The sequence below is a fragment of the Nicotiana sylvestris genome, chromosome 5 (genome assembly GCF_000393655.2).
Source record: "Nicotiana sylvestris chromosome 5, ASM39365v2, whole genome shotgun sequence".
Taxonomy (NCBI): domain Eukaryota; kingdom Viridiplantae; phylum Streptophyta; class Magnoliopsida; order Solanales; family Solanaceae; genus Nicotiana; species Nicotiana sylvestris.
Genome location: NC_091061.1, coordinates 107,593,438 through 107,618,329, shown reverse-complemented (window position 1 = coordinate 107,618,329; position 24,892 = coordinate 107,593,438). Strand labels below are relative to the sequence as shown.

The 24,892-nt window shown below is 37.5% G+C and overlaps 2 protein-coding genes across 2 annotated transcripts; both read right to left on the bottom strand.

Annotated features, from left to right (window-relative positions):
* Positions 1-17,784: 17,784 nt before the first annotated feature.
* Positions 17,785-21,482, bottom strand: LOC104228379 (WPP domain-associated protein). Its single transcript, XM_070146717.1, has 5 exons — positions 19,844-21,482; positions 18,892-19,813; positions 18,671-18,800; positions 18,195-18,296; positions 17,785-18,018 (listed from the first exon to the last, which is right to left on the bottom strand). The coding sequence occupies exons 1-5, from the start codon at positions 20,949-20,951 to the stop codon at positions 17,950-17,952; spliced, it is 2,331 nt and encodes a 776-aa protein (XP_070002818.1). The 5' UTR covers positions 20,952-21,482; the 3' UTR covers positions 17,785-17,949.
* Positions 21,483-21,570: 88 nt separating this feature from the next.
* LOC104228378 (caffeoylshikimate esterase) lies at positions 21,571-22,996 on the bottom strand. Its single transcript, XM_009780833.2, has 2 exons — positions 22,247-22,996; positions 21,571-22,172 (listed from the first exon to the last, which is right to left on the bottom strand). Exons 1-2 carry the CDS (start codon positions 22,883-22,885, stop codon positions 21,804-21,806), a joined length of 1,008 nt encoding a protein of 335 aa, XP_009779135.1. The 5' UTR covers positions 22,886-22,996; the 3' UTR covers positions 21,571-21,803.
* Positions 22,997-24,892: the final 1,896 nt, after the last annotated feature.

Below are 24,892 nucleotides of genomic sequence, written 5' to 3'. Positions count from 1 at the left end.
TCGCCAGACTGTAAAGCCTTATTTGTAGCTTGCAAGGACTTGAAATTTGTAACCATAACACTTTTAATACCTTCTTCAATTCTTTCACCCAACTTGAAAATGTCGAAGAACTTGTGGTTCTCAATCATCATTAGCCGTTCATAATACTGCGGGTCCTGAGCCCGGACAAAGAACTTGTGCATTTGCTACTCTTCTAAGGCGGGTCTGACCTTAGCAGGTTCGGACCTCCAGCGAGTAGCATACTCGCGAAACGTCTCTATGGGCTTCTTCTTCAAATTCTAGATATAGAACATGTCTGGTGCGTTCTCTGTATTAAACCTGAATCTGTCCATAAAGTTAGACGCCATGCCTACCCATCTTGACCACTTCTTGGGATCCTGGCTGATGTACAAGACAATATATCTCCTTTCAAACTCCTCATGAATAGTTTCATGCAGATCCTTTCATCCTTCTCTACTCCAACCAGCTTGTCGCAATATGTTCTCAGATGAACCCTTGGATCACTCGTACCATCAAACATTTCAAACTTAGGAGGTTTGTACCCCTTAGGCAATTCGACATCAGGATGTATGCAAAGATCATCATAGTTCATCCTCTCGATTCCTTTGCTTCCTTCAACGCCCTGAATCCGGCTGGTCAGTTTCTTAAGTTCCTCAGCCAAGTTCCTGATAAGTGCATCCTTTTCATCAGACTCAGGTGTGCATGAGATAGGTTGGGTGGAGTGTGGCATGGTCTCCACGTAGATAGGAGTGTTATGGTGGCCTGGTGTATAGGTGTGGAAATGGTCGTTTGTGAAGTACTGAGGTTCTGGGATGAGTAGTGGAGTGTTGTTTGGGGTATGGCATGTATTACATTGGTTTTTTGGTGGAGCAGTGTGATGGTGAGGTGTGGGGTAATTCTACAGTTTTGGGATATTTTGAGGAGGTGTAGGGTTTTGAGCATTGGGAAAGTTGATATCTAGGGTGCTGAGGGAAAATGACAGGTTTGCCATATTCCTGGAATTTCAACAGTTTATGTTCAAGTTGTGACACATTCTCGTTAGGAACCCGAATACCCTGGCCATCAGTGGCCTCTATCCGTTCAGCTGTGTTCTCCCTCCTGATGTTGTTTAAATCTTCCATTTTGCCTTTATTCTTGCCTTTAATGGGACTAAGAGGAGGAGTGGGTGGAGGGCCCTTGAATCTTGTGAATAAGATGATGATGCCAGAGTGCACGAACTAACCTTTGGGGAGGGGAATAATAAAAACAAAAATAAAAACAAAAGGTAACCAAGTCAGTGAGGATTATAAAAAGTATTGCAATATTTAAACACATAGTGCGGAAATGTAAAGCATATCCTAATTTGGGAACCTCTTTATGCCTGAGGTAGGCCTAGCAACAAATAAACTTGGAGAACTTTTAATGCTAAATGCTTCATTTCATAATATAAAAATAGACGAATCCCAAAACGATACTAAGATAATAATAAGTCACTATTGATACTTGGCCTTATTACATTTGGAAAGCGAGTAAATCTAATTTATTTGGCATCAGAAGGACCTCCCTCAGGTTGAATGCTCTCGTTGATCAAATCCTCCAGCTCGTGTAGGTTCACCAGTAAAAATGCCTTTGCCAGATGTTCTCCTTCGTTTCCCTCAGCGTTCTGGCAGTCAGTAATTCTCTTCCTCACTTTTTCTTCCAATTCCAGCAGTTTGTATTCCAGATATTCCAACTTTTCGCTAGCTTTGGCGGCCCTCTCTTTCCACTCATTGATTTGGTCATTTGATGGGAGACTCCTCCACTAGTCTAGAAAGAATGGGGACGTGCTAACCATACTAAAACTGGGGACCTCGTGCCTCATTTTCTGCAGAACAAAAAGGGTTAAACCCTACCCCCACCGGACTCGACTATTTATACATTTATGATCAGCACATCGACATTTAGTTCTCCAAATTAATGCACAGAACGTGATGATGTCTATTTTGGTTTAGGGAAACCAAGTGGACTTTTGGACAAGACTATCTTAAAGGATCATTATGTGGACAACATAACTGACCCGGCTAGGTTTGACCATGATGCATGCGCAATTTAAACAGAGTAAGGTTTCTATGGGATTTTAGACTGGTACCTTTGAGCAGACAACTGAAGGGGGAAGGCACGAAACTGTTGACTGCACCACTGATCGACTAGTTTTACCGCAAATAAGCCTTTCCGAATTTAGGGGGTAATGATATAGGAAGGGAGCAACCACTCATCAAGCGTTGCTATAGTATTTGTTTGGCACGAGTGGAGTATGATGTTGAGCATGGTTATGCAATAATTAAAAGCATGTAGACATGTATTTGCACATTAAGAAAGCAATAAATACAGAAATTTCATAATTTAAAGCAGTTATAAAGGAAGGAAACAAGAAAGATATGTGATTTTTATTTTTGAAGAAGAAATTAAATACTTAAAGAAATTAAACAAGTAATTGCACATAGGGAGGGGTACAAGTTCACAAAACGGTATGAAATGATAAAAGCCTATATCTCCAGCAGAGTCATCATGCTGTCGCGCCCCCTTTTTCCCTCGCGGAATCGGGTTCATGACATTTGGTATGGGACAACTCTTTCCTTTTGGGAAAGGCGTTTTGCAATTTTGAAAAGTCTCCACCTAACGAATTTAAGGTACGTTAGGGCACCTATAGGGTTCATTTATAACTACATTTGATAAACAGAGACACGGTAAAGGCTTGAAATTATCCTAAGGGTAAGGTGTTAGGAACCCCTTAGGATCCACTAGTGTGGTTCCCGGCCAAACAATTTTTTGTGAATTTGTACGATTAGCAAATGAACAAGTATGGCTCAAATAGTAAGGGATTTAAGTTTAAACACACAAATGTTTGAAAAGAAATTAATGAAAAATCAAGATTTTGAAAAGAATTACAATCTAAGCATAAAAAGGGGAGGGGGGTCCTAGGTTTGTTTATAATATGGATCACATCAATGCAATACCTGGTATGACACTCCTCAAAGAGGGGCTACACGCAGTATTAGCGCACCGGTCATCATATCCATATCTACCCTTTCCCGCCCCGTAAAGGTAGCTAAAGCGAGGGTTGGTCTTGACCGCCATTACATGCTATTACTCGTCCCTTCCTATCAGTTCCAGAGGAATTTAGGACTCATATCCTATAAAAAGAGGTTCTAGGTAGACCCTCAAGTTTAAAGGCAAAATACTAAGGCGACATATAATTAATGAGTAGGACTTCAATTAAAGGGACCATGGAAGACAAACAAAAGGCTCAAATATACCTCCACATAAAGTGCACGTGAACAGCATGACTCATACACAGATAAGGTCTGAATTCAGAATTCTAAAGCGTGGTATCTAAGTGATAACAGCAGGACCAGATTTATGGCATGACTCAGAAAAGAAGTCTGAATCAGGCTTGCCTACTAATTTTAACAGGTTGATAGTTAAACAAAGACATTTCTGTTTTTTTATTTAAGCAGTTACCTAAGGCTTGCCTAAGCTTAAAGCAATATGCAGTAGTTATTCAGAATTATTAAAAAAACAGTTTGGAGATGGTTTTTACCTAAGAGCATGCTATTCTAGTTGATACGAATTTGAGAATGCAGAGATTATTACCAGTTTTATTCAGAAAACATCACAATGCGAGATTATTATTATTATTACCTTTTCAGGAATCCGTAATTAACTAGGCGACTTAAATAAAATGCAAACAGGATCCTAGAACGTGATATCTAATATGCACATGCAAATGGCATGGTTGTTGAAAACAGAATCCCTAAGGCATGATTGCTAAATGTGCACAAGAGTTGCAGAATACGACTTCTAAAAGTACAAGAGTAATAGCTTTTTATGCCAATGTTGTTACTATCCTAGGAGCAGGTTTTCTAAGTGATAGACATAAAACATGGATTAGTGACGGATGAGATGCTGAAGCAAGAAACATGGGACCTAAGAGCATGATTTCTAATGCATGTATGAATCCTAAGCATGGTTTCTATTGCGCAATTAGGAATATAAACCTAATAACATGTTTTCTACCCTTAACAACTATACTTTGCATATTTACCCCATCCCTTTTCACTAGCCACCCCAATACACGTTTACAAATTATTATAGACCATGTGAATGAATTACATAAGTAGAAATGAAAATAAGAAGTTACACTATAGGAAGCCTGATTAGGACTTCCTCTTTGAGTTATGTAATAAACCACCTCAAGTGCCAATATTGTTCCGTAGCCTTTCTCATATCTAGGTGTGTCAGAGTTCCCTAAGGACCTCAAGGGATCCCGGGAAGTGCTCACACCCAGATTGCATCACCAAGATAGAGCAAGTGCACCGTGGAAAGGCCAACTTTTATGTGTCCAAGTTCAGAGGGAGCTCAAGGGTCCCAAGACAAGGCTCACACAAAAGGGGCAGAACATAGTGATCTAACAATATATGTGAGAATGCTTGACATATATTTAAAAGAGTTGAGGTGGAAAACAGTTTTGAAAAAACATGTTTGAAATAAGTTTGCAAAACAACAGAAGAGTTTCTTAGGGAAAAACAGTTTCGGGAGGAGAAAGGAATAGGAGCACCACAACTTGGAACAAGCCAACATACATAGAACAAGTTCAGGAATAGTATCATCTCAACATTCACAAGCAGGAAAGTAAGGGATTGGGGACACAGGTAGCCCAAATCAGAAACATGTAAACATGGATGAGAAGATATGCATATAGACCAGCAAGTACCAAGAACAAGTAGGGACTGATAGGCCTTTAGAACAAAAACAATTACTTCAAAGTATTAACAAGGGAATCATGCTTGAAATTAAAATAGTAATAAGACATAGGGACAGAGTATGAGAGTAATCATGCAGTGGTCTATTACACATAGTTAGTCATGACTTAGTGTTAATCAAGCACATTAAGAAACATACTAGTTGAGGGACATAAAGAGGAGCTCAAGTAGACATGTTGATTATATTTGATTAAGAGAGGGCAGAACTTAAGCATGTTGAATAAGGCAGTAAACAAGAAAGGCAATGACACACATGAGCCATTAAGTCAGTGTAGAAAGAGAAAGGGATTGACAAACAATGGAGCACATAGAGTTGAGTTTCAGAATTGAACTAGGAACATACCAGTTAAGGAAGAAAAATGCAGAAAGTAAAGCAAGTAGAGTTCCACAGTCTAGCATTGGCTTTCAGCCGGCTAGACAACCAGTAGCACAAGTAATAGAGAAAGAAGAGAGAGTTTGGGTGTGTGTGTGTGTTCTGAACTATGTTCGTGTTGAGAGGTAAAACAAGAGTGTATATATAGCACTTCAGGAGTAGAACTAATAAGGTAAAGAAAATCGGAGTTCAATCAATTAAGGATCAATCAATCAATCACAGAATCAATTTTCTATAGAGAAGTCAAGGATAGTCAATTAACTGTCATAACATGGTTCAATTAAGGTAATAAATCAAAACCATACCATATAGGGAGTCAGTAAGATCCCCAAATTACTGATAACTAATTAAGGCAAATATAACCAACCAAGGTCACAAATAAGGAAACAAGTAAAATCCCAGCATACACTAATTTTAACAGGACAGTCATTCGAATGAGTAAAAAAATCTTAGAGAATACTGATTTTAACAAGAAAGATTGCTCAAAACCCTAATAGAAATTAATCACGCAAGGATCCCAAAAAATACTGATTTTTAATAGGGAAGATTATTCAAACCCCAAATAGAATCAGTTGATACATTGGGTTGACAGAAAAAATAAACAAATAACGGAGAACATGTGAAAGAAAATCAGTGCAACAGACAGAAACATCAAGAATTCACGCATATATAAGAGAATCATTCAAGATAGTGAAGAATACTTAGCTTAAACACCAAAAAGTTAGAAAATTCTTTGAAGAACAGTCTGACATGAACCCTAATTTCAAAAAGAATAAATAAAGTCAAAACAATTAATCAAACCAAGAGATTTTAAAAGGAAAACACCAAATGATACTCGAATAACTGCAGATCTATAAAGATCTGAGAAGATTCGAACAATAGTGAAACTAGGGTTTTCAGAAAATAGTAGAGATGAAGAAAAAAATGGTTAAAAACTCATGGATATACCTAGATCTAAGACAGATATAAAGAAAAGTTGAAAATCTCAAGAGTTAGGGTTTCAGAGAACCCAAAGAAGATGAGAGAACCTTAGAACCTTACCGGTTTTAGCCGGAAAAGTCATGGATCTGACTCGAACAGCCATGGATGGCCGGAAAGTGGCACGAAAGACCATGGAGAGGCTCTTGGAGGGTTTTGAACAAGAACTAGACTAGAGCTCTTTGAGATCCCTCCATGAAATCACATAAACAAGCAACCAGGAGACGTATGAGACAAGTATATGTCTCGAACAGCAATGGGAATCCATGGATCGAGTGAGGATCGAAGGGATTAGGGCTAGTTTCGGGTGGCGACGGCTAAGTTAGGACTAGGTCTCAGAGAGATGGAGAGGATTTGGGGATTCTAGGGCGGCTGTTTGGTAAGAATGAATTAGGTTTGGGAGTCGTTCAGGTTAAAAATGACAAGAAATAACGTGGACCGTTGATTTGGGAGATCAACGGTCGAGATTAGAAAGGGTAGGTGGGGTTCTGGATTTGGGTATGGGTTAAAACGGTGTGGGTCGGGTTTTAATTGTAAAATTGGGCTGGGGATTGGGGTTAGATTTGGGCTACAATTGAAAGCCAATCTGGCTATATTTTAAATAGCCATTTTTCCCTATTTGATTTATAAAAGATAGTAAATAGTTTCTGAAAAATAATTCAAAGTGCTAAAATGATTTATAATACATAATTAACAATTTAAAAATACAGGATCCAATTTTAAGCATATAAAACATAATTAAATCTTAAAAGGGCTAATATTGCAAGTATGTGCAATTTAGCTTTAAAAATACTAAATGTAATTATAAAAATATATAAAAATTACATTAACTATATTTTGGCATAAATATAGAAATTAAATAGATGAATTATCAAAAAATAATTTTGGAAATAATTATTAGGAATTTTATGGATAAAAAGGGGAAAAAATAAATTAATTTAAACCTTTAAAATTATGGAAAAAATAATAAAACCATTGACATGCTTATATATGCTATTTTGAAGGTATTTTACATATTGAAAATATATAGGGAAAAATTGGGTATCAACAAACATCATGTTTTACTATCGCCTGAGTGGCTTATGTGATTTTGACTGAGTAAGGCCGAGAGCTTGTGCTGTGAGGATACTTTTGTGTCGGGTTACACGTCGCAGCGGTGATACACTGATTATGATTATGAGGCCGAGGGCCTGATATATGTACGTCACGAGGTGGCTTGTTGATATAAGGCTGAAGGCCTAGTGATGATGCCACGAGATGGCTTGATATTGTGCTTGGGCCATAAGGGGCCCCTCTAGGAGTCTGCACACCCCCAGTGAGCGCGGGTACCCATTATGATGTTAGATATAGCCCGAGGGGCTGGTATTGTTGACATTGTGCCCGATGGGCAATCCTTATGTGCTTATCTCTCTTATTTGTCTGTCATTTACCTGTTTAATTGTGTATTTGTGCCCAAGGGGCGGATTTTATGTGCTTATTTGTTCTAATTGCTTTGCATTCAATTGCTTAACTGTTAAAAAGTCATTTTTAAAGAAGTTTAAAACTGAGCTAAGATGTTTTAAGAGATTTCACAGCTTCTATTCTTTCTTACTGGTTTTGTACTACTCTATACAACATGTTGACGTACTTTTCATGATTTCCTATCACTCAGTCTTTAGTTTTGATTATTACTCACTGAGTTGGACTAATCACTTTACTCCCTGCACCTTGTGTGCAAATTCAGGTATTTCTACACCCGGTAGCGAGTATTGGTTGATCAAAGGAAGAGTCTTTGGAGCTTAGCAAGGTAGCTATCCGACGTCCGCAACACTACTTTTCTCCCTTTGATGTTATTAGACTGTATTTAGTACATTTACAGAAATTTCATTGTATTTTAGACCTTAGTAGATGCTCGTAACTTGTGATACCCCGATGTCGGGTTGTATCTATTTCCACACTGTTCTTTTAAAGTTACATTATGCAATACCTGATTAACTAAATAGGCTTAAATTGACTTATTAATTTTTGGAATGAACTTGAGGATTGTGTCGGTTGGACTTGTCTTCACGAGAGGTGCCATTACGATCGGGTCTGGTTTGGGGTCGTGACAATTTATTTTGCTAGGTCCCACAAAAAATTGATGAATTGAAATGCATTTTCGAAGTTACCTCAGCAACGGATTCAGTGAAATGAGAGAACTACCAATCGATTTATTCGGCGATGATTCAGAAACTACATATTCGAACACAGAAGATTCCTTCGGCGATGATTCAGGAACTGCAAATTTGAACGCAGAACTCAAGCTCCTCCACATAAGGAAACAACAAATATATGAAGGTTATGCTAAGCTCGAGAGAAATTAACTTAAGGGTTTGATTCAAAATACATAATGTAAATTGAGAGGATTTTTAGCTTGATTGGAGATGGCTTTTGATCGGTGATTTTTGTGCTCCATCAATGGCGTTTGAAGATGAATCTCTCTCGTTGCTATGTCTGTGTGCGTGTTTTTTTTGGTGCTGTGTTATTATTGGCGCCAATGCTTTGAGCTTTTGGATTTTGAAATGGAGGAAAAACGTTTCATTAATATATAAAGGATATAATTGGGTGAAAAAAAGAATATAAAGGATAAAACTAAATGTATATCCTAACCGTCCAAAGACAGCATTCATGGTCCAATGGGAACTTGCATCACGTTTAAATGTATGTACAATCTATGCTGTATTGCCCACTTGCAGGTACACCGGCTAGCAAACGGCCATCTCAGTAGTAGCGATCCCGCTCCGGTTCTCGCAGCTTATCAGACTTCAACTATCCTTCTCAACTTAGGCATCACGTTCGTTCCTTTCAATAACTCTATCGGCATATTTCACAGATGGATCCTGAACTACATATGGCCTGATTCCTGTAAGACCAGGGATATGTAGGAAGCTCAAGAGCCAGAGCTTGGTCAGAATTCTTTGCAAATCATCTCTTTCGGTCAAAATTGGCCATCATATCTTTACCCGACAACTCTTTCATCCTTCCCGGGTAAAGAGGGGCAGTTGTTGATACCCAATTTTTCCCTATGTATTTCTTTTACATGCAAATACTTTCAAATATCATATACATACATATATTAGTATGCCCAAGTGTTTTAGTATTTTCCAATTTTTTAAAAGATTTTTAAATTGATTTATTGCTCAATAATTATTCCCAAAATTATCACTTTGGTGAATAACTTATTTTATTCTCATATTTATACCAAAATATAGGTAGGTTACTTTTCATATATTTTTACAAATTAATTTGGTATTTTAAAAGCTAAATTGCATATAATTGCAATTTTAGCCTACTTTAAGATTTAACAGCATTTTATAATTATGAAATTGGTTCCAATATTTTTAAATTAATATTTATATACTATTAACGGATCCAGTGCTTTTAATTTCCTTTCAAAATTATTTTTTACTATTTTTATAAAATAAAAAGGAAAACTGGCTATTTAAATTTTGGCCTCAGTTCGTTTCAATTGTAGCCCATTACATTTCGATTTTAGCCTAAAATTGACACAATTTCAAACTCAAATTCGGACCAGCCCAATTCCTTTTGACCCAACCCCTAACCCAACTCAAACGACCCAACCTGGTTCCTCACCTACCTTCTTAAATCTAGGTCGTTGATCATTCGGATCAACGGCCACTATTCGTCCAACCATAATTAAACACAGGTGACTACCCTAATCCCTCATTCTCACCTGGACCGCCGCCTTTGAATCCCAAACCCTCTCAAATCCTCTCAAAAACTCTCCGAAACCCTAGCCTCCTCCTACCCCCTTTTCAACCACCGGTCACCGGAATCCATGGCTTCTCAGGCCATGGATAGTTGGTACTCACCTATCTTCACCAGTAAGCCAGGGTTGTTCGAAGCTTCGAGGCCTGACCTCGACGATTCCCTCTCCGATCTTCTCAGACCTTTGATTTCATGGCTCCTCCGGCCATGCTCCGGCATATTCAAGACTCAGGAGCCTGATTCTTGACCTCTCCGACTCAAGATCAGACCTGTTTCCAAGCCTTTCTCATTTCTAGGGTTTCTCCGAAACCCTAAGCTATTCAAGGTCCTTTCACCGTTATTTGCTTAGATCTATACTGTATCTATGCTTTTCTTGCCATCTAAAGTGTTTTCCCCAAAAGTTTCTTTTCAAAATCGTTTCTCTTCGACTTTAGGGTTTCTGAAAGGATTTTTTGGGAAAGATCTTTCTGATTTTTCTTCTTCTTTACTTTATGTGTGTTTTTCCATACCCTGCTGGTATGATTACTCTTTATTACGCATGTACTGTCTTCTACCTTTTCTTTTCTGCTATGCACTCCTGTTAATCCCTGCTTAGTTTTCTTTACTCTTTTACTATGTGTGTTTACCGTTAAGTTATTTAATCTTGTTTACTGGACTCTGTTCATGTTCTTACATGCTTCATCTACTTGTGTTCACGTTTGTATTATCTCCTCCTTCTGAACTTGTTTAGCTTCCGAGTTTTCTCAAATATGTTCTTCATGATTTTTCTTCCTTTGTCATTCAAACATGCTATCATATCTGTTTTGTTGAGACTCTGAAACAAATGACTTGCTTTCTCACTTCCATGTCTGATTCAATTTTGAAACCCTAGGATTTGGGGGGTTTCCTTTGACGATTTTGATTTTTGTGTTCGAGTTACACTTTGGGACCCTGGACTCTCAGACTCACTATGAGTATGAAAATTGAACCTGTATCTTTTTGCTTATGATTCTGAACTTCTCTTCGATTAAACTCTCTTCTAAATAATTTGACAAGCCTCTTATTGATTCACATATTTGTGTGCTTTATATATGAGAACTCTTCTTTCAAAAGGTTTTGCCAACTACTAATTGATTCCGAATTCCTTTAATGGTGTTTACTTGATTGTTACTGATTTTCCCTAATTGAACCTTTCTTTACCCTTTTTCTGACTTGGTTCATTCGAACAAAGCTTGCAGCTTTGATTTTACTGGCTGTTTGATTGATTCCCTTTCCTTATTTTTCACAAACCATGTACCATTGGACTTTTGCCTTAAATAAACCCTGTGTATTTACCCTTATTATGTTACTTTGGAAAAGGTTTTAATCAAATTCTTTCCTTAATTGTCTTATGCCCGTTTTAAATCAGAATCCCTTAACCAAAGAGAGACTTTATATGATTGATTGCAAACTATTTCCTTACCTTTTCTTACTTCTTTTCTTCACTATAAAAGGGGACTACTCTTCTGCACTTGAACAGACTTTGAATTGCATACTCTTACACACACACTCTCAATTACAATACTCTTTCAATTCTCTACTCTCTTATGAGATCTTTTGCACTGCTTGCTTGTAATTTGGCTTACAAGACTTCTGCTTTCACTTATTTGTTTCCCTAAAACTAGTATGTCCTAATTTTGATTCCAGCATCATCCCTATGTGTTTACTTTACAGTTGCTACACTCTTGGCTACTTTCCTGTTCATGTTCTGTATTGAATATGCTACTCTCTCTTTGCATCTGCTGTTTGTTGTGAATTCCTAATACCCCTACTCCCTTCTATGTGTTTGATTTAAGGTTTAAGGCCTGGAAGTATCCAAATTGCTGCTCAGGTCTGAACCTGATCCTCAATGGATCTTAACTCCCAAAATGTGGCCTAGTAGACTGGTTAGGGTGTGCCAGCACTCCTTATTGTTGGGTATGACCACCGGTTTATGCTGGACTTCCCCTAATTCCCCACTATTGCACTTGCACTTACTCCTAGCCTCTAAGTTCTGCCCCCCCCCTCCTATGAGCCTTGCCTTGGGACTTTAAGTTCCCTCTGAGCTTGGACATTTGAGGGTTGGCCCTTCCACACTGCACTATAATCTGATTCTGCAATGATATTTGGGGGTGTAAGCATTGCCTGGAGTTCTTGAAGCTCCTTGGAACTTTGACACATCCCAAATAAGAGAAAGGCTTTGGAAATCTGATCTTTGGAAGTTGGTTTATTTCATATTTTAGACCTGGGGTCTGAATTAGGCTCTCCTTGGTTGGAATCTTTAATTTCTGATATATTTCTTATCTTTTTCTTATTCATTCTGGTCTGTAATAATCTTGTAATAAACTGCTGGGGTTTTGTGAAAAAGGGAGGGTTAGTCCTGCATGCAAAGGGGTAGATACCATGTTCATAGGGAATTACTATACTTCTGAAATTCTGCATCTCATGTAGATACCATGTTCATAGGGAATTACTATACTTCTGAAATTCTGCATCTCATGTAGATACCATATTCATAGGGAATTCCTATACTTCTGAAATTCTGCATTTCATGTAGATACCATGTTCATAGGGAATTCATATACTTCTGAAATTCTGCATTTCATGTAGATACCATGTTCATAGGTTTTTCTGCACTTCATATAGATACCATGTCTATAAGTCATTTTTGAAATTCTTCATATCATATAGGTAATATGCCTATAGGACTTCCTGCATTTTGCATATGCATCTATCACTAGGCAAATCTGTTTATAAGATTTAAATAACTAACTGCACATAGATAACCTGCCTATAGGATTTCTGCATAACAATAACAGCGCTTAAAATCAGTAACGCTTAGAAAGCATGCCTATATGAGCTATCAACCAAACCTGAATCGTCAACTCGCTTATAAGCCTAAAATCAGTAGCAATAATGTTTAACGCCTGCAGATCTTATTTCCCTGTAATTGACAATTCTTTTTTCTGCAATCAGTTTACTTCTTTATTTTTAAAACTAATAGATATCATGCCTATAAGTTCCATTTAACACCTAGGCAAGCTTTAGGGTAAAAACTATAATTGCATCAGTCTTTCATAATTACAACCAGCAGGCAGACCTAATTCGGACTTCTTATCTAAAAATATGTGATAAATCAGCCTGCCTTAATGTTTAAGTTTAATTCAGACCTAATCAGTACGTGTAAGACATGCTAAACTATATGATTTTCTCTGATTTAAAGAGGTTTATTTGAGCCATATCTGCTTACTTGCTTTCCCAATACTTGTTGTAAATGTTTTGAATGTCGCCTTAGAATTTTATCCTTTTTAAAAACTGCAAAAGCCCCAGCTCCCTCCCCTTTAGGATTAGTAGTCCCATATGCCTCCGGGACTGATAGGATTGGGACGGGTAATAGCATGCAATAAGTAACGATACTATTTCGCGCTTTAATACCTTAACGGGGTGGTAAGGGTAGATATGGAGATGATGACCGATGCGTTAATATCACGTGCGACCCCTCTTTTTTAGGAGTGATTGTTGGGTATTGCATTGAAATGATCCATATTAATCGTAAACCTAGGACCCCCGCTCCCCTTATTTGCTTTCATCTCTTCTCGTGAAACCATTCAAATCTTTTTTTCATAAATTTTTGTCCTCTCTACTTACCTTCAAAAGTTTTCAACCTAATTGCAATGTTGTATGCAAGTCCTTATTTGAGCCTTGATTGTTTACTTGTAAAGTCACAATTGTAACATGGTCGGGACCACACTAGTGGATCTTGAGGGGTGCCTAACACCTTTCCCTCGAGATAATTTCTAGCCCTTATCCGAACTCTGGTTTTTTTCCAACTCAAACCTTTCTTAAAGTGTCCTAATGTACTATAATCATTAGGTGGCGACTCTTCAAAATTCCAAAACCTAATTCTCGAAAGGGAATAGAGTTGTCCTCCCAATGTCGTATACCCGATTTCGACCCATAGAAAAAGGGGGCGTCGACAGTGACTACTGATACTCAGAATCTTCAACATTTAGATGACTACACTGGTACGGAGGACATTACGATGGGCAACGGTAATAAAATCCCTATAACTCACACTGGTCATGTTCAAATAAATGCTTCAAACAAAAGTTTCAGCTTTCGAATACTTTGTGTGCATCAGATATTAAACGTAACCTTATATCTGTGTCTCAATTTTGTAAAGATAACCTGACATCAATTGAATTTTTTCCCTATGATTTTCTTGTGAAGGATTTGAGAACGAGGGCGCCGTTGGCACGAGGCCAGAATAAGGAAGGACTTTATGAGTGGCCCTCCGGAGGATACCAATGCAATTTGAGCTACCAAACCAACAAGGCGGAATCTCTGGAGTCTTGACATAGAAAATTAGGACATCCAAATAAAAGAGTGCTCAAGACACTTTTTTACAAGTTTTCAATTCCAGTTTCAAATTCTGCAAAGTTTGATCATTGTAATTTGTGTTGTTCCAATAAAAGCCATGGGCAACCTTTTTCTCAAAATACTCTATTGAGCAAGAAGCCTTTACAAATTGTTTTTAGTGATCTTTGGGGCCCTCGCCTATTTTGTCAATTGATAAAAAATTATATTATGTAATTTTTGTTGATCAATTCACAAAATATATTTGTTTATATACGATTAAAATCAAAAGCGAGGTCCAAACAATATTTTCTAAATTCAAACCCCTTGTTGAAAATTATTTTCATACAAAAATACTCTCGCTTTACACAGATGGTGGTGGTGAGTTTGAAGGCCTCAAACCATTTCTTCATACCAATGGCATTGAACACCTTGTATCACCACCATACACACCACAAAGAGTAGCCATGGCAGAATGTAGACATAGACACATTATTGAAACAGCAAAAACCATTTTACATCAAGCCTCCATGCCTCCAGTATTTTGGTCATTTGTTTGTCAACAAGCCACATTCTTGATTAATAGACTGCCTATCCCCACACTCAATAATGATTCTCCATACCAACGATTATTTAGAGAAATTCCAAATTACCACACAATTCGTACTTTTGGTTGTCTCTGTTATCCATGGCTTAAACCATATGCAAAACACAAATTAGAACCTAGGTCCACTCCTTGTGTATACCTAGGCTATTCTAATACTTATCACAGCCATCAGTGTTATGATCCTATCTCTCAAAAGATATATGTTTCAAGAGATGTTATTTTTTATGAATATAAATTTCTTTTTTCTGATATATTTTTATCTTTAAAAAAGAAAAGAATTTCAAATATATATTGGGATATCCTACAAAAAGAGTCACATGACTCTAGCCCCAAATCTATACCGTCTGAAAATCATGAGCTTCCATTGCCAATCAAGGTAGCTCTACAATTTCTAGCAGCTTCCTCTGTAGGTTCATCTCCAAGTCTATCTCATGGTCGCGCCGGCTCTTGCCACTGTCTCTAATTCCGACACGCAACACCCTACTGATCCAGTTTGCTCTACTGTTACTCCACCAACATCCCAGCCACTAATCCAGTATCAACGCCGAAATCGGCAAACCCAACAATCTGCCCCAGTGACTATCCCATCTTTGAATCTCAACCAACCATCTACCACAGCTATACCCCATACCCAACTACCCTTTGTTAACCGACTTGTGACTCGCTCACGGAACAATATTAGCAAACCCAAATAAGTTTTTGATTACCTTGCCATTGTTACTACTGAACCACTTTCCACCACCTATAATCAAGCCCAAAAGAGTGCACATTGGAGAGAAGCCATGAAACTTGAGTTTGAAGCATTGATGAACAACACGACGTGGGAGCTTGTACCGCCATCCTCTGCCCAAAATGTAGTTGACTGCAAATGGATATATCGTATCAAAATCAAACCTGATAGAAGTATTGACAAGTATAAAGCTCGGTTGGTTGCAAAATGTTTTACCCAATGACCAGGTGTAGAATATCACTCTTCATTCAGTCCAGTGGTAAAATCTGTCACTGTTAGACTCATTTTATCACTTGCAGTTCAGCATAATTGGCATTTGCACCCGCTGGACATGAATACGCATTTCTTCAAGGACACCTTGAAGAAGATGTCTATATGCGTCAACCTCCGGGGTATGCTCATCCCGATTTTCCTCATTATGTGTGCAAATTAAAGAAAGCAATCTACGGCCTCAAACAGGCCCCTCGCACCTGGTACTCTAAATTAAAGCAATTCTTGGTTCAGATTGGCTTTCAAAAGACTAACTCTGACTCTTCTCTATTTATTTGTCATCATAATAGAGTGTTGGTTTACATTCTTGTATATGTCAGTGACATTATTATCACTGGTTCCAGCTATGATGTTATTAAACAAGCTATACAGGTTCTTTCTACCAGATTCTCTCTCAAAGATCTTGGACAACTGCACTATTTCTTGGGTATTGAGGTCCTTCGAACGATAGGTGGCATCAATGCATTGCGGATCAAGTGGTCCTGATGAAACCAGAGTTTATATTTGGGATTGGGTTCCTCTGAGTTGTTGATGGTGACAGTTTTTGGTGGTGTTATCATAGTTTCGTCAAGATAGCCAAAGATGTCGTGTCCCAACATCAGAGACTCGACTTGGGCCTTCCAATTGACAAAATTGATCGGACCAGTGAGCTTTAGAGAAAGTTGGGAACCTGGATTAAATTGAACATTAGCAGGGATGATAGAGTTGCTTGGATTAACCATGGCTGACATAGAAATTATGAGGTAGGTTTAAAGGAGACGAGCAGACAATTGATTCTCGTTGGAGCTTTGAAAAGCTCTGATACCATAAAGGTGCACAGCAGGAAGAGTATGAAGGCTCATTCATTTATTCATGATGTACAAAGCACTTTAAATATAAAGGATGAACCAAGAATTACTCCTAAATTATAGGATAATGAGCTGTAATTGACAAACTAAAGATACACCAAAATCTGCACAAATAAAGGAAACAAAATAACTAAGGAGATTCGCCAATAATATCATGACGGACAACTCAGCATGACAGACTATGTGTGGTTTACAAACGCACCTTGACGGAGGCAAAGACATTTCACATGGACGTATAGGTTGGCAGGACAATGGTAAGGTAAATCTATGTCAAGGCAGGGCCAAAACATGGCAAGGCAAAGGGAAGACATGAGCAAGGTAAGGCAAGATAAGGTCATGGCATGGCATGACAAAGGCAAGGTAGAGGCATGTGCACAAACGCATACAAGTTGTTGTCACGGCTTGTGGGCAGCTTGGCACAACTGATGGATGTCAAGGCAGGCTCCAAAACTTGGCACATGCGTAAGTGTGCAATGCACATCGGGTAGTTGGGCGGTTATTTTGCTGAAAAACTGACTTGTAGCCATGATTGGCACGTTTTGTAGCATGTCTTTTTTATTGGTTCAGATTTTTCCAATAACCTGGCTAGTTAACTACTTTGTTTAGATGCTGCCAAGTATAATTGGTCAGGCTACACTATTAAAACGTGCATATGGAACTCCGAAGGCAAAACGTAAAAGACCTTCCTGGTGTCATCGTGCTGCGGATGCTTTGGGTGATTTCCGGTTAGGACATAAAAGTTCTTATTTTTCTACCACTTCAAAGTCCAAAAATGAGAACAAGGACAAGGCAAAAGAGTAGAGAAAAATCAGAAATGACAAGGAAAAATATTTGAGGGCAATGGCAGTGGAAAGGAAAAGCAAGGTGTTGGACCTTTGACAAACAAGAGACAAACCAACAAGTTTGATGGTTGTTAGGATATTATTTTTTCGTTTTTATTTAGTTAATGTTATTCTTTTTCTTGATTTCAAATAAAGAATCAAACATTTTTAGTTTGCTTATCACGTGTTTATTTATGCACAAAAAAACCTTGCAAATCGAACTAAATTAATTCAAAATGAACTGAATCACACAAATAAATTTAAAACTACACGAACTGACCAGATACCCATCCTATCAACTTCATTGACTAACAGTAAATTCACATTCAATACAATGGCACCCGTAATCATTAAATCCTATATACGCCTTTGTTCTTATGTTCTATGTTCATATAAGCAAATGAGCATGTTATACAAAAATTAAATATTTGATTTTATATACTAAGAAGTAGATACACAAGCAACTGCATCTTCCAACTTGTCTTTGATAAGTTTTAAGATGTCAAACACCTGCATAATTGAAAAAACTAAAAAGTAACGAAATAGATAAAACTTAATACAACGAATACAAATATGAAATACCTGTAATAAAGTTTAAAGGAAAAAGAAGAAAAAGAGTCATAACTCATAAATCACAAATTCATACTAAAAATAATATAACCATATTATGTTTGGTAGTTGCTGACCTGAAAACGGCAAGATAAAACAATTGAATTTTGGTCGAGTATCACGTATATTTTCTCAAGCAGATGCAAAAGTGCTTCTACTTGATCCCCCAGCAAATCCACCTTTAAAAACACCAATCTTATCAATAACCTACATTAAATGCTAAATATCTTACTCCATGTTTTTTCTTTTAGCAATAAATAAAATTGTCCTTCAACAAATATTACATAATAAATAAATAAAGAGGAAAAAATCTAAACAGAATCTCTATTGTACATAGAGTTGTATAAATTTCAATTTTCACTCCGATCCTTCACCATCGTTTAAAAAGAATTGTCATTTTCGTGTGGATGAAAGGGGAAACAATAAAGAAAACTAACTTGAAACTCTTAAATTCGCGCATCTTATAACAGGAAAAAAGAAAAAAAGGCTTAACAATATAGCAAGATGCTTAAGCATGTTTATTAATTTTCTAATTAAATTCAATAAAATGTACCTCAGTTTCAGCCAATTTTAGATTCTGACATCTTGCTAAGAAAGCCTTCTTGTAAAGCAATTTCCTTTTCTTTATTAAAGCAACTGGTTCAACAATTAAGTTGTGGAATTGGTGTTTCAGTTTCTCTAACCTGGAAAAAAGGTAATGTAACATTCTCATTAGTCCCTATTATGAACTGAGGCCTGAGAAGAAAAAAACAGATGAAAAAAAAAATTGAATACCTCGACGATTTTGTGTCTATATTATGAACTACATTGACCTCAAATTCTTGAATCACTTGATGAAAATCTGCTATCTGTGCTAAGATCAAAACATCAGATGGATTAATAACTGACAACCCTTGTGGTTCTTCAGTTTGAGACACAACACTACTAGTGTTTATGTGTAGGCAATCATCAGTACTTTTTGCTAAAACATCAGGTGAAATTCCAAGACTTTGTTCCAAATCAAACAACAATTCTTTGCTTGTAGACAGTTGTCTCATCGCGATCTCTAGTTTTTCGTTCACAGAAGTGAAAGTGCACTCATCATCATTCAACAGCCATTCAATAGTCTCGCGCTCCTCAACCTCATCACATTCCAAGATTTCAAGTTCATGACGCACATTGTGTTCTTCTCTCTCAGAACTTGCTTTCGCCATTAGATCTTCCCCTGACTCGAGACATTTTAACAAAGAATCGAGCTTTTGAATCAGGCTTTCCTCAGTTCCATCAATTTCCACCTTCTTATAAGCAGGATTCAAATATTCCGAAAATTTGGTATGTACATCTTTCACAGCCTCAACCATGATAAACTTGTATATATCTTCTCTTATTTGAATTTCCATATCAATATCATCTTTTTCCTCCTTACATGCCTTAACCATTTCAATGAAGAGTACCATGTAGACATCCTCTTTCAATAGGCTCCCTATTGTCTCTGGTAAGATGTTGCCATCTCTAAAATTCTTAACCAATGTTTCTAAATTCCCATCTTCTATATCAAATTGACTTAGCAATAAAGTAGCAGTGCCTTTTATTGACTCCAAGTTTTTCTCTTTCACATGTTTCTTATCGATTGACTTAACGTTCAGTGAGCTTATTATAACATCCAATCTTGTGATGATGTCTTTTATCATTCTGTCCAAGATATCAAGTTCCATGTCTTATTTGTGGAAAATGGATTTACAATTGCGATCTTCGAACTGCTTCTTTATAATTGACTCATGATTCTTAATCAGCTTAGCAACATAATTACTCCCACCATCTTCTTGGTCCTCTTGATCAGACAGTTGACGAGCATCTTTTGGCAAAGGCTCACTACACGTCCGACGTACCTTTGCCAACTTTTGGCCTAAGAAATCTTGCTTGTTCATTGTTTTCCTTCCCTCCTCATGTCTACTATACAAGGTCTCTAGTTCATGGCGCAACGCTGTTATCTCACAGATAAATTCTGATAAGTTCTCATTTGAAAATTCAAGTGGAATTTGATCACCCCTTTTCTTCAACTCTGATTCAAATCTTTTTTGGATATCATATATGAATCCTTTTATCAAGACAGATAATGTATCTTTCTCAATGGTACGCCTCCATTGCTTTTCTAAAGGAACCATCTCACCATTATCCCTTCTCCCAAATGCAAAATCCAAGGTTTCTTTTAAAATATATATATCAGAACTCATCTGTTGAATCACATTGTTCTGTTCAGGCCTTAATGAATGATCAGTCATTGGCTTTATTTCAGGAATATGGTAACTTACATACAAGTCATTTTGACAACTTCCCTCATTTAGAAGTTCTGAATCCAACTTCGAGTCACTAGTTTCACATTCTTTAGCTTCATTCTTTAGTACTAACCTCAAATCTTGAGACCCTTCACTCTTTGTTCTCTGAAGCTCAAATTTGTCGCGAATAAAAACAAGTTCTCTTTCTTTGGATTCCAAAACCTGTCTGAGCTTTAACTCATTTTCAGTCCTCTCTGTTAATTCTCTATCTTTCTCAGTGATTAAGAGTTTCATTACCTTAATCCTTCCCAAGAGCCAATGCCTCATTTCTGTTAAGTCTGAGATGACCTTTTCGCGGTTGCTTTCAAGAATATCAGTCTCTTGTTGAACAATGCTTAGACCTGATTCCACAAGGATCACTGCCAATTCATAGAACTTTGATCTCTCGTGAAGAAACTCAATGGATCCAGCTTCAGATTGGACCTTTTCATGTGCTTTGTCCATAGCAGATCTTAGAATTCCCATCACTATTCCGTCTGATTTTGATCTACAATCTATTTCACCAAACAGGTTGTCCATCTCTTAATTTCCCTAGACTTACCTTTTTTTTTCCTTGAATGTAAATTCGTTGTAAATAGAGTAGACTATTATGCATAAACAGAGAAAAGAATTGTTAAAAAACATTGAAATTTTCATAATCTCTCAAAGACGTAATCCTAAAGATCTGCAAGAAAGTTGCATGGTTTCAAGTGACTTGTTCTAAACTGTCAAAACGCCCAAGTAATTCCCATGGATGCGCTAGAAGCATTATTTTAATTAAACTCAACCACACATAAGTTATTCGGATAAACACTATGAGCATCCGGTGTTTACACCAAATTAAGTAATTTAGCTATACCAATTAAAAGTTAAATCTGAGAGTATATATTACTTAACCATACCACTTAACTCTAATTATGTGATAAATGTATATATAAAATACACGTCTGGTATTCGTTCATATAAAAAACATATGTATTAGGAAAGCTGAAAAAATTCCTAATTGCGAAAGGTAATTGTGTCCGAGTTTGTTAAATTATTTAAAAAGAGAAATCATGTTCAATTAGCTACATTTGGTTGTATTTGAAGGTAAACATGTTTTTTCCACTCTGTCAATTATACCCTTCGATATAAAGAGAGATACTACATACTCCGTATATGTTATAGGACTTGTATTTCATCTTATTATTATTATTTTTATTCAATTCAATACTCAAAAAAGAAATATATTGTCCCATTCGTACAATTTTTTGGACCTACTATCCCATGCAATAATATCCTTGATTCCGTGATCACCATTAAATTCACTATTATATCACCAATAATAATCCAACCACTCTTCAACTACAAACCTCCAACTACCTTCCTGTCACAACCCCTTCACTACTTTCTCTACGCGCCGCCGCCCTCTGCCGCTTTCTTCCCAGCGGCACGCTCTGCTCTGGTTGTCAGCCACTCCAAAACATCTCCAAACACTTGTTCCACATTCTCCTCCGGTTCTCCTACCAGCTGGTGCCACATTCCGGGGTAAACATTCAGAGTTTTGTCTTCACTAGACGCTCGCCGGTAAAGGTTCTCGACGCAAGCCGGATCACAGACGACGTCCCCGCCGCCGTGTATGACCAGGAACGGCACCTTCACTTCTTCGAATCTCCTCTGCAGATCCCCGCACACTCTCACCAGTTCACGCGCCGTCGCCGCTCGTGGTCTCCCCAGTGGCCTCCTAGGGCTTGCCACTGCCAGTTTCCTCTTCCACTCCATCTTCGTGATTCCCCAATAAAAAAAAACAGTTTTAAAAAAGTGAATAAAAATAGAATATAATTCAACTCCCTTACCTTGAATGAGACTTCAGGAATAGAGCCACGAGTGGGAACAACGCGCCATGTGGGAATGAGAAATGCTGCAATGTCCAGAAGATGCTCCAACGGCCACGGCGGTTTGAACTTAGCGCTGATACCGCACATGGCCCCGTTCAAAACGACGCCGTCAAAAGGCCTATTTAGAGCAGAATCTCCCTGCCGGAGAGTAATGAGAAGTGCAATTGCGCCGCCGAGAGATTCAGCGTAGAGAAACGAAGGAAGATATGGCGGCGCGTGGCGCTGACGGAAAGAATCGAAGAAGGCGATACAGTCATCGACGACGGGGTTAATGTCGGGTATATGAGCCACGAGGCCATCGGAGAAGCCATGGCCTTGGTGATCGATTGCACAGACGGCGAAACCGTGCTTGGCGAAGTGAACGGCGGTGAGTTGAACGAACCAGCTGGACTCGCCGGTGAATCCGTGAACAACGCAGACGACGCCGATAGGGTTAGCGGGAGGGAGTGGGGTCCACCACTGAGTGAAGAGTTTGAGACCTCGAGAATTGGTGATGAACTCGGAGCCGTGACTCACTGAGTGGTGAGAATAGAACTCGTCGGGGCTCAATGACCCGAATGGGCTGACCTCGTTCGCCTCTGCAACTGGATGCTTCATTCTTTCGTTACTTCAAATGGAAATCACCAAAAACCTTTATAAAGAAAATAAAACTCACTTGATACATTAAATGTTACGGAAATTGATGCTTGCTTTTCACAAAATTTGAAAATAATACATGCCATTATAACGATTAATTAATATTTATGGTATAATCATGGTAAAGGATGTCGAGGGTCTATTTGGAAATAGCCTCTCTACCCTACCCGCAAACGGTCGAAGGATCGTCTACCAAACAGGGGCAGAAGTTTGAGGAGGACCCTCAAAATTCTAACATAAGAAGCTACAATGTCTCTAAAATGTGTCACAGTTACTAGTTCATCTAAAAATTGCTTGATATATCAATATATTTCTAAAATGACTCTATTGTTATCAAAAAATTGCAGGGGTAAGGTCTGCGTACACACTATCCTCCCCAGACCCCCACTAAGTGAGATTATACTGGGTGGTTGTTGTTGTTGTTGTTATAATCATGGTAAAATATTAAATTTGGTAGCATACACCTTGTTCTGGTTAAGTTTTTCCTCCCAAGCAGCTCAACTGCCCCTCACAAACACATTATGTATTATTATTGTACATCAACTCATCAATAGGCTAATTGATAAAACAATTTTCGGCTAAAAAGACTTAAGAGATTTAGGGGTGTGCATTCGATTTTGACCCTTATTGATAATTACTTATCGATTTGTACATATGCTTATCGTTATCATTTCAATAAGATTTCGATTTTTTCAATTTCGATTTATCGAGTTTTGGGGCTTATCGATTCGGTTATCGATTACACCAATAAGAAAATTTGCGGGATTCCACGGAAAGTATATTGCTATAAACACGCCTAACTAATATGGACAAAAAGAAGCTAAAATAAGACGAACACTGTTTATAACATAAAAATTGTGTCAACAAGCACATGCAACGAAACTAAAGTAAGGGATCAAATGTATATCATTAACACTCCAACGGTATAAAAAAATAAAAATACATCATCACGGCTAATTCTATTTTCCATTAATTTGAACTTCATTCCCTTGAGCTTTAAATATGATCATTCCTTAAATGTGGTAGATGAAATAATAGGGTTAGGGACTTAGGGTAAATGAAAGGGTATTATAGAATAAGGGTAAAATAAAAAAATAAAAAAATAAATTTAGTATATCTTATCGGTTTATCGATAAAACGATAACCGGAGAGGACAAAACCGAAATCGAAATCGAAATCGATAACTCTATAAGGAAAATATCGAAATCGAAATCGATAAATCGATAAACCGATAACAAATAATTGATTCGATTTATCGATAAACCGATTCGAATGCACACCCCTAGTGAGATTGCAGGGTTAATTGGCTATCATTATTTCAAAAATCGCCCAAGACTCATAAGGGAATATCTAGAGAATTTTATCGGGAGAAATTCAAAAATAGCCAGATTTACAACTGATCGTTCAAAAATAGCATGGTTTCAAAAGTAATCGAAATTTAGCCACTTTTCATGTAAAGATAAATCTGAGCGAAAACACTGTTCAAAACCCGGAAAATACGCCAGTATATTACATTAGAAAATACGCCAGCATAATATGATGGAGTTCTAGCATAAGTACACTAGAACTCCAGCATAATATACTGAAGTTCCAGCAAGTATAATTGTCCAGTATAATATATTGGAGTTTGGAGCACCGGTGCTCCAGTCTCCAGTATATCATATTGGAGTCAGCAAAGTATACCGGTCCAACATAATATGCTGGAGTTCATATACAGGTGCACCGAACTCCAGTATATTATGCTGGACCGGTCTCTGTTGCAGCAAAATAGTGGCTATTTTTCATTGACTTCGTAAATGCTGGCTATTTTTGAATGACTAGTCCGAAAACTGGCTATACCGTACTATTTTACAATTTTATCTAGTTATGCAAAACTGGAATCCTAATTATTATTATTATTATTAGGGATATTTGTACTTAATTACTTAATATAGCAAGATTTTAGGCTCTAATTTTTTCCATTTTTCA

Excerpts from the sequence above, each read along its gene's own strand:
- LOC104228379 (XM_070146717.1), bottom strand. The coding sequence starts at position 20,951 with ATGGACAACCTGTTTGGTGAAATAGATTGTAGATCAAAATCAGACGGA. Across the intron at positions 19,814-19,843 it reads AAAGAAGCAGTTCGAAGATC|ACATGGAACTTGATATCTTG; the intron begins GCAATTGTAAAT and ends TCCACAAATAAG. Across the intron at positions 18,297-18,670 it reads TAAAATTGGCTGAAACTGAG|GTGGATTTGCTGGGGGATCA; the intron begins GTACATTTTATT and ends GTGTTTTTAAAG.
- LOC104228378 (XM_009780833.2), bottom strand. The coding sequence starts at position 22,885 with ATGAAGCATCCAGTTGCAGAGGCGAACGAGGTCAGCCCATTCGGGTCA. Across the intron at positions 22,173-22,246 it reads TTCCTGAAGTCTCATTCAAG|ATGGAGTGGAAGAGGAAACT; the intron begins GTAAGGGAGTTG and ends GGAATCACGAAG.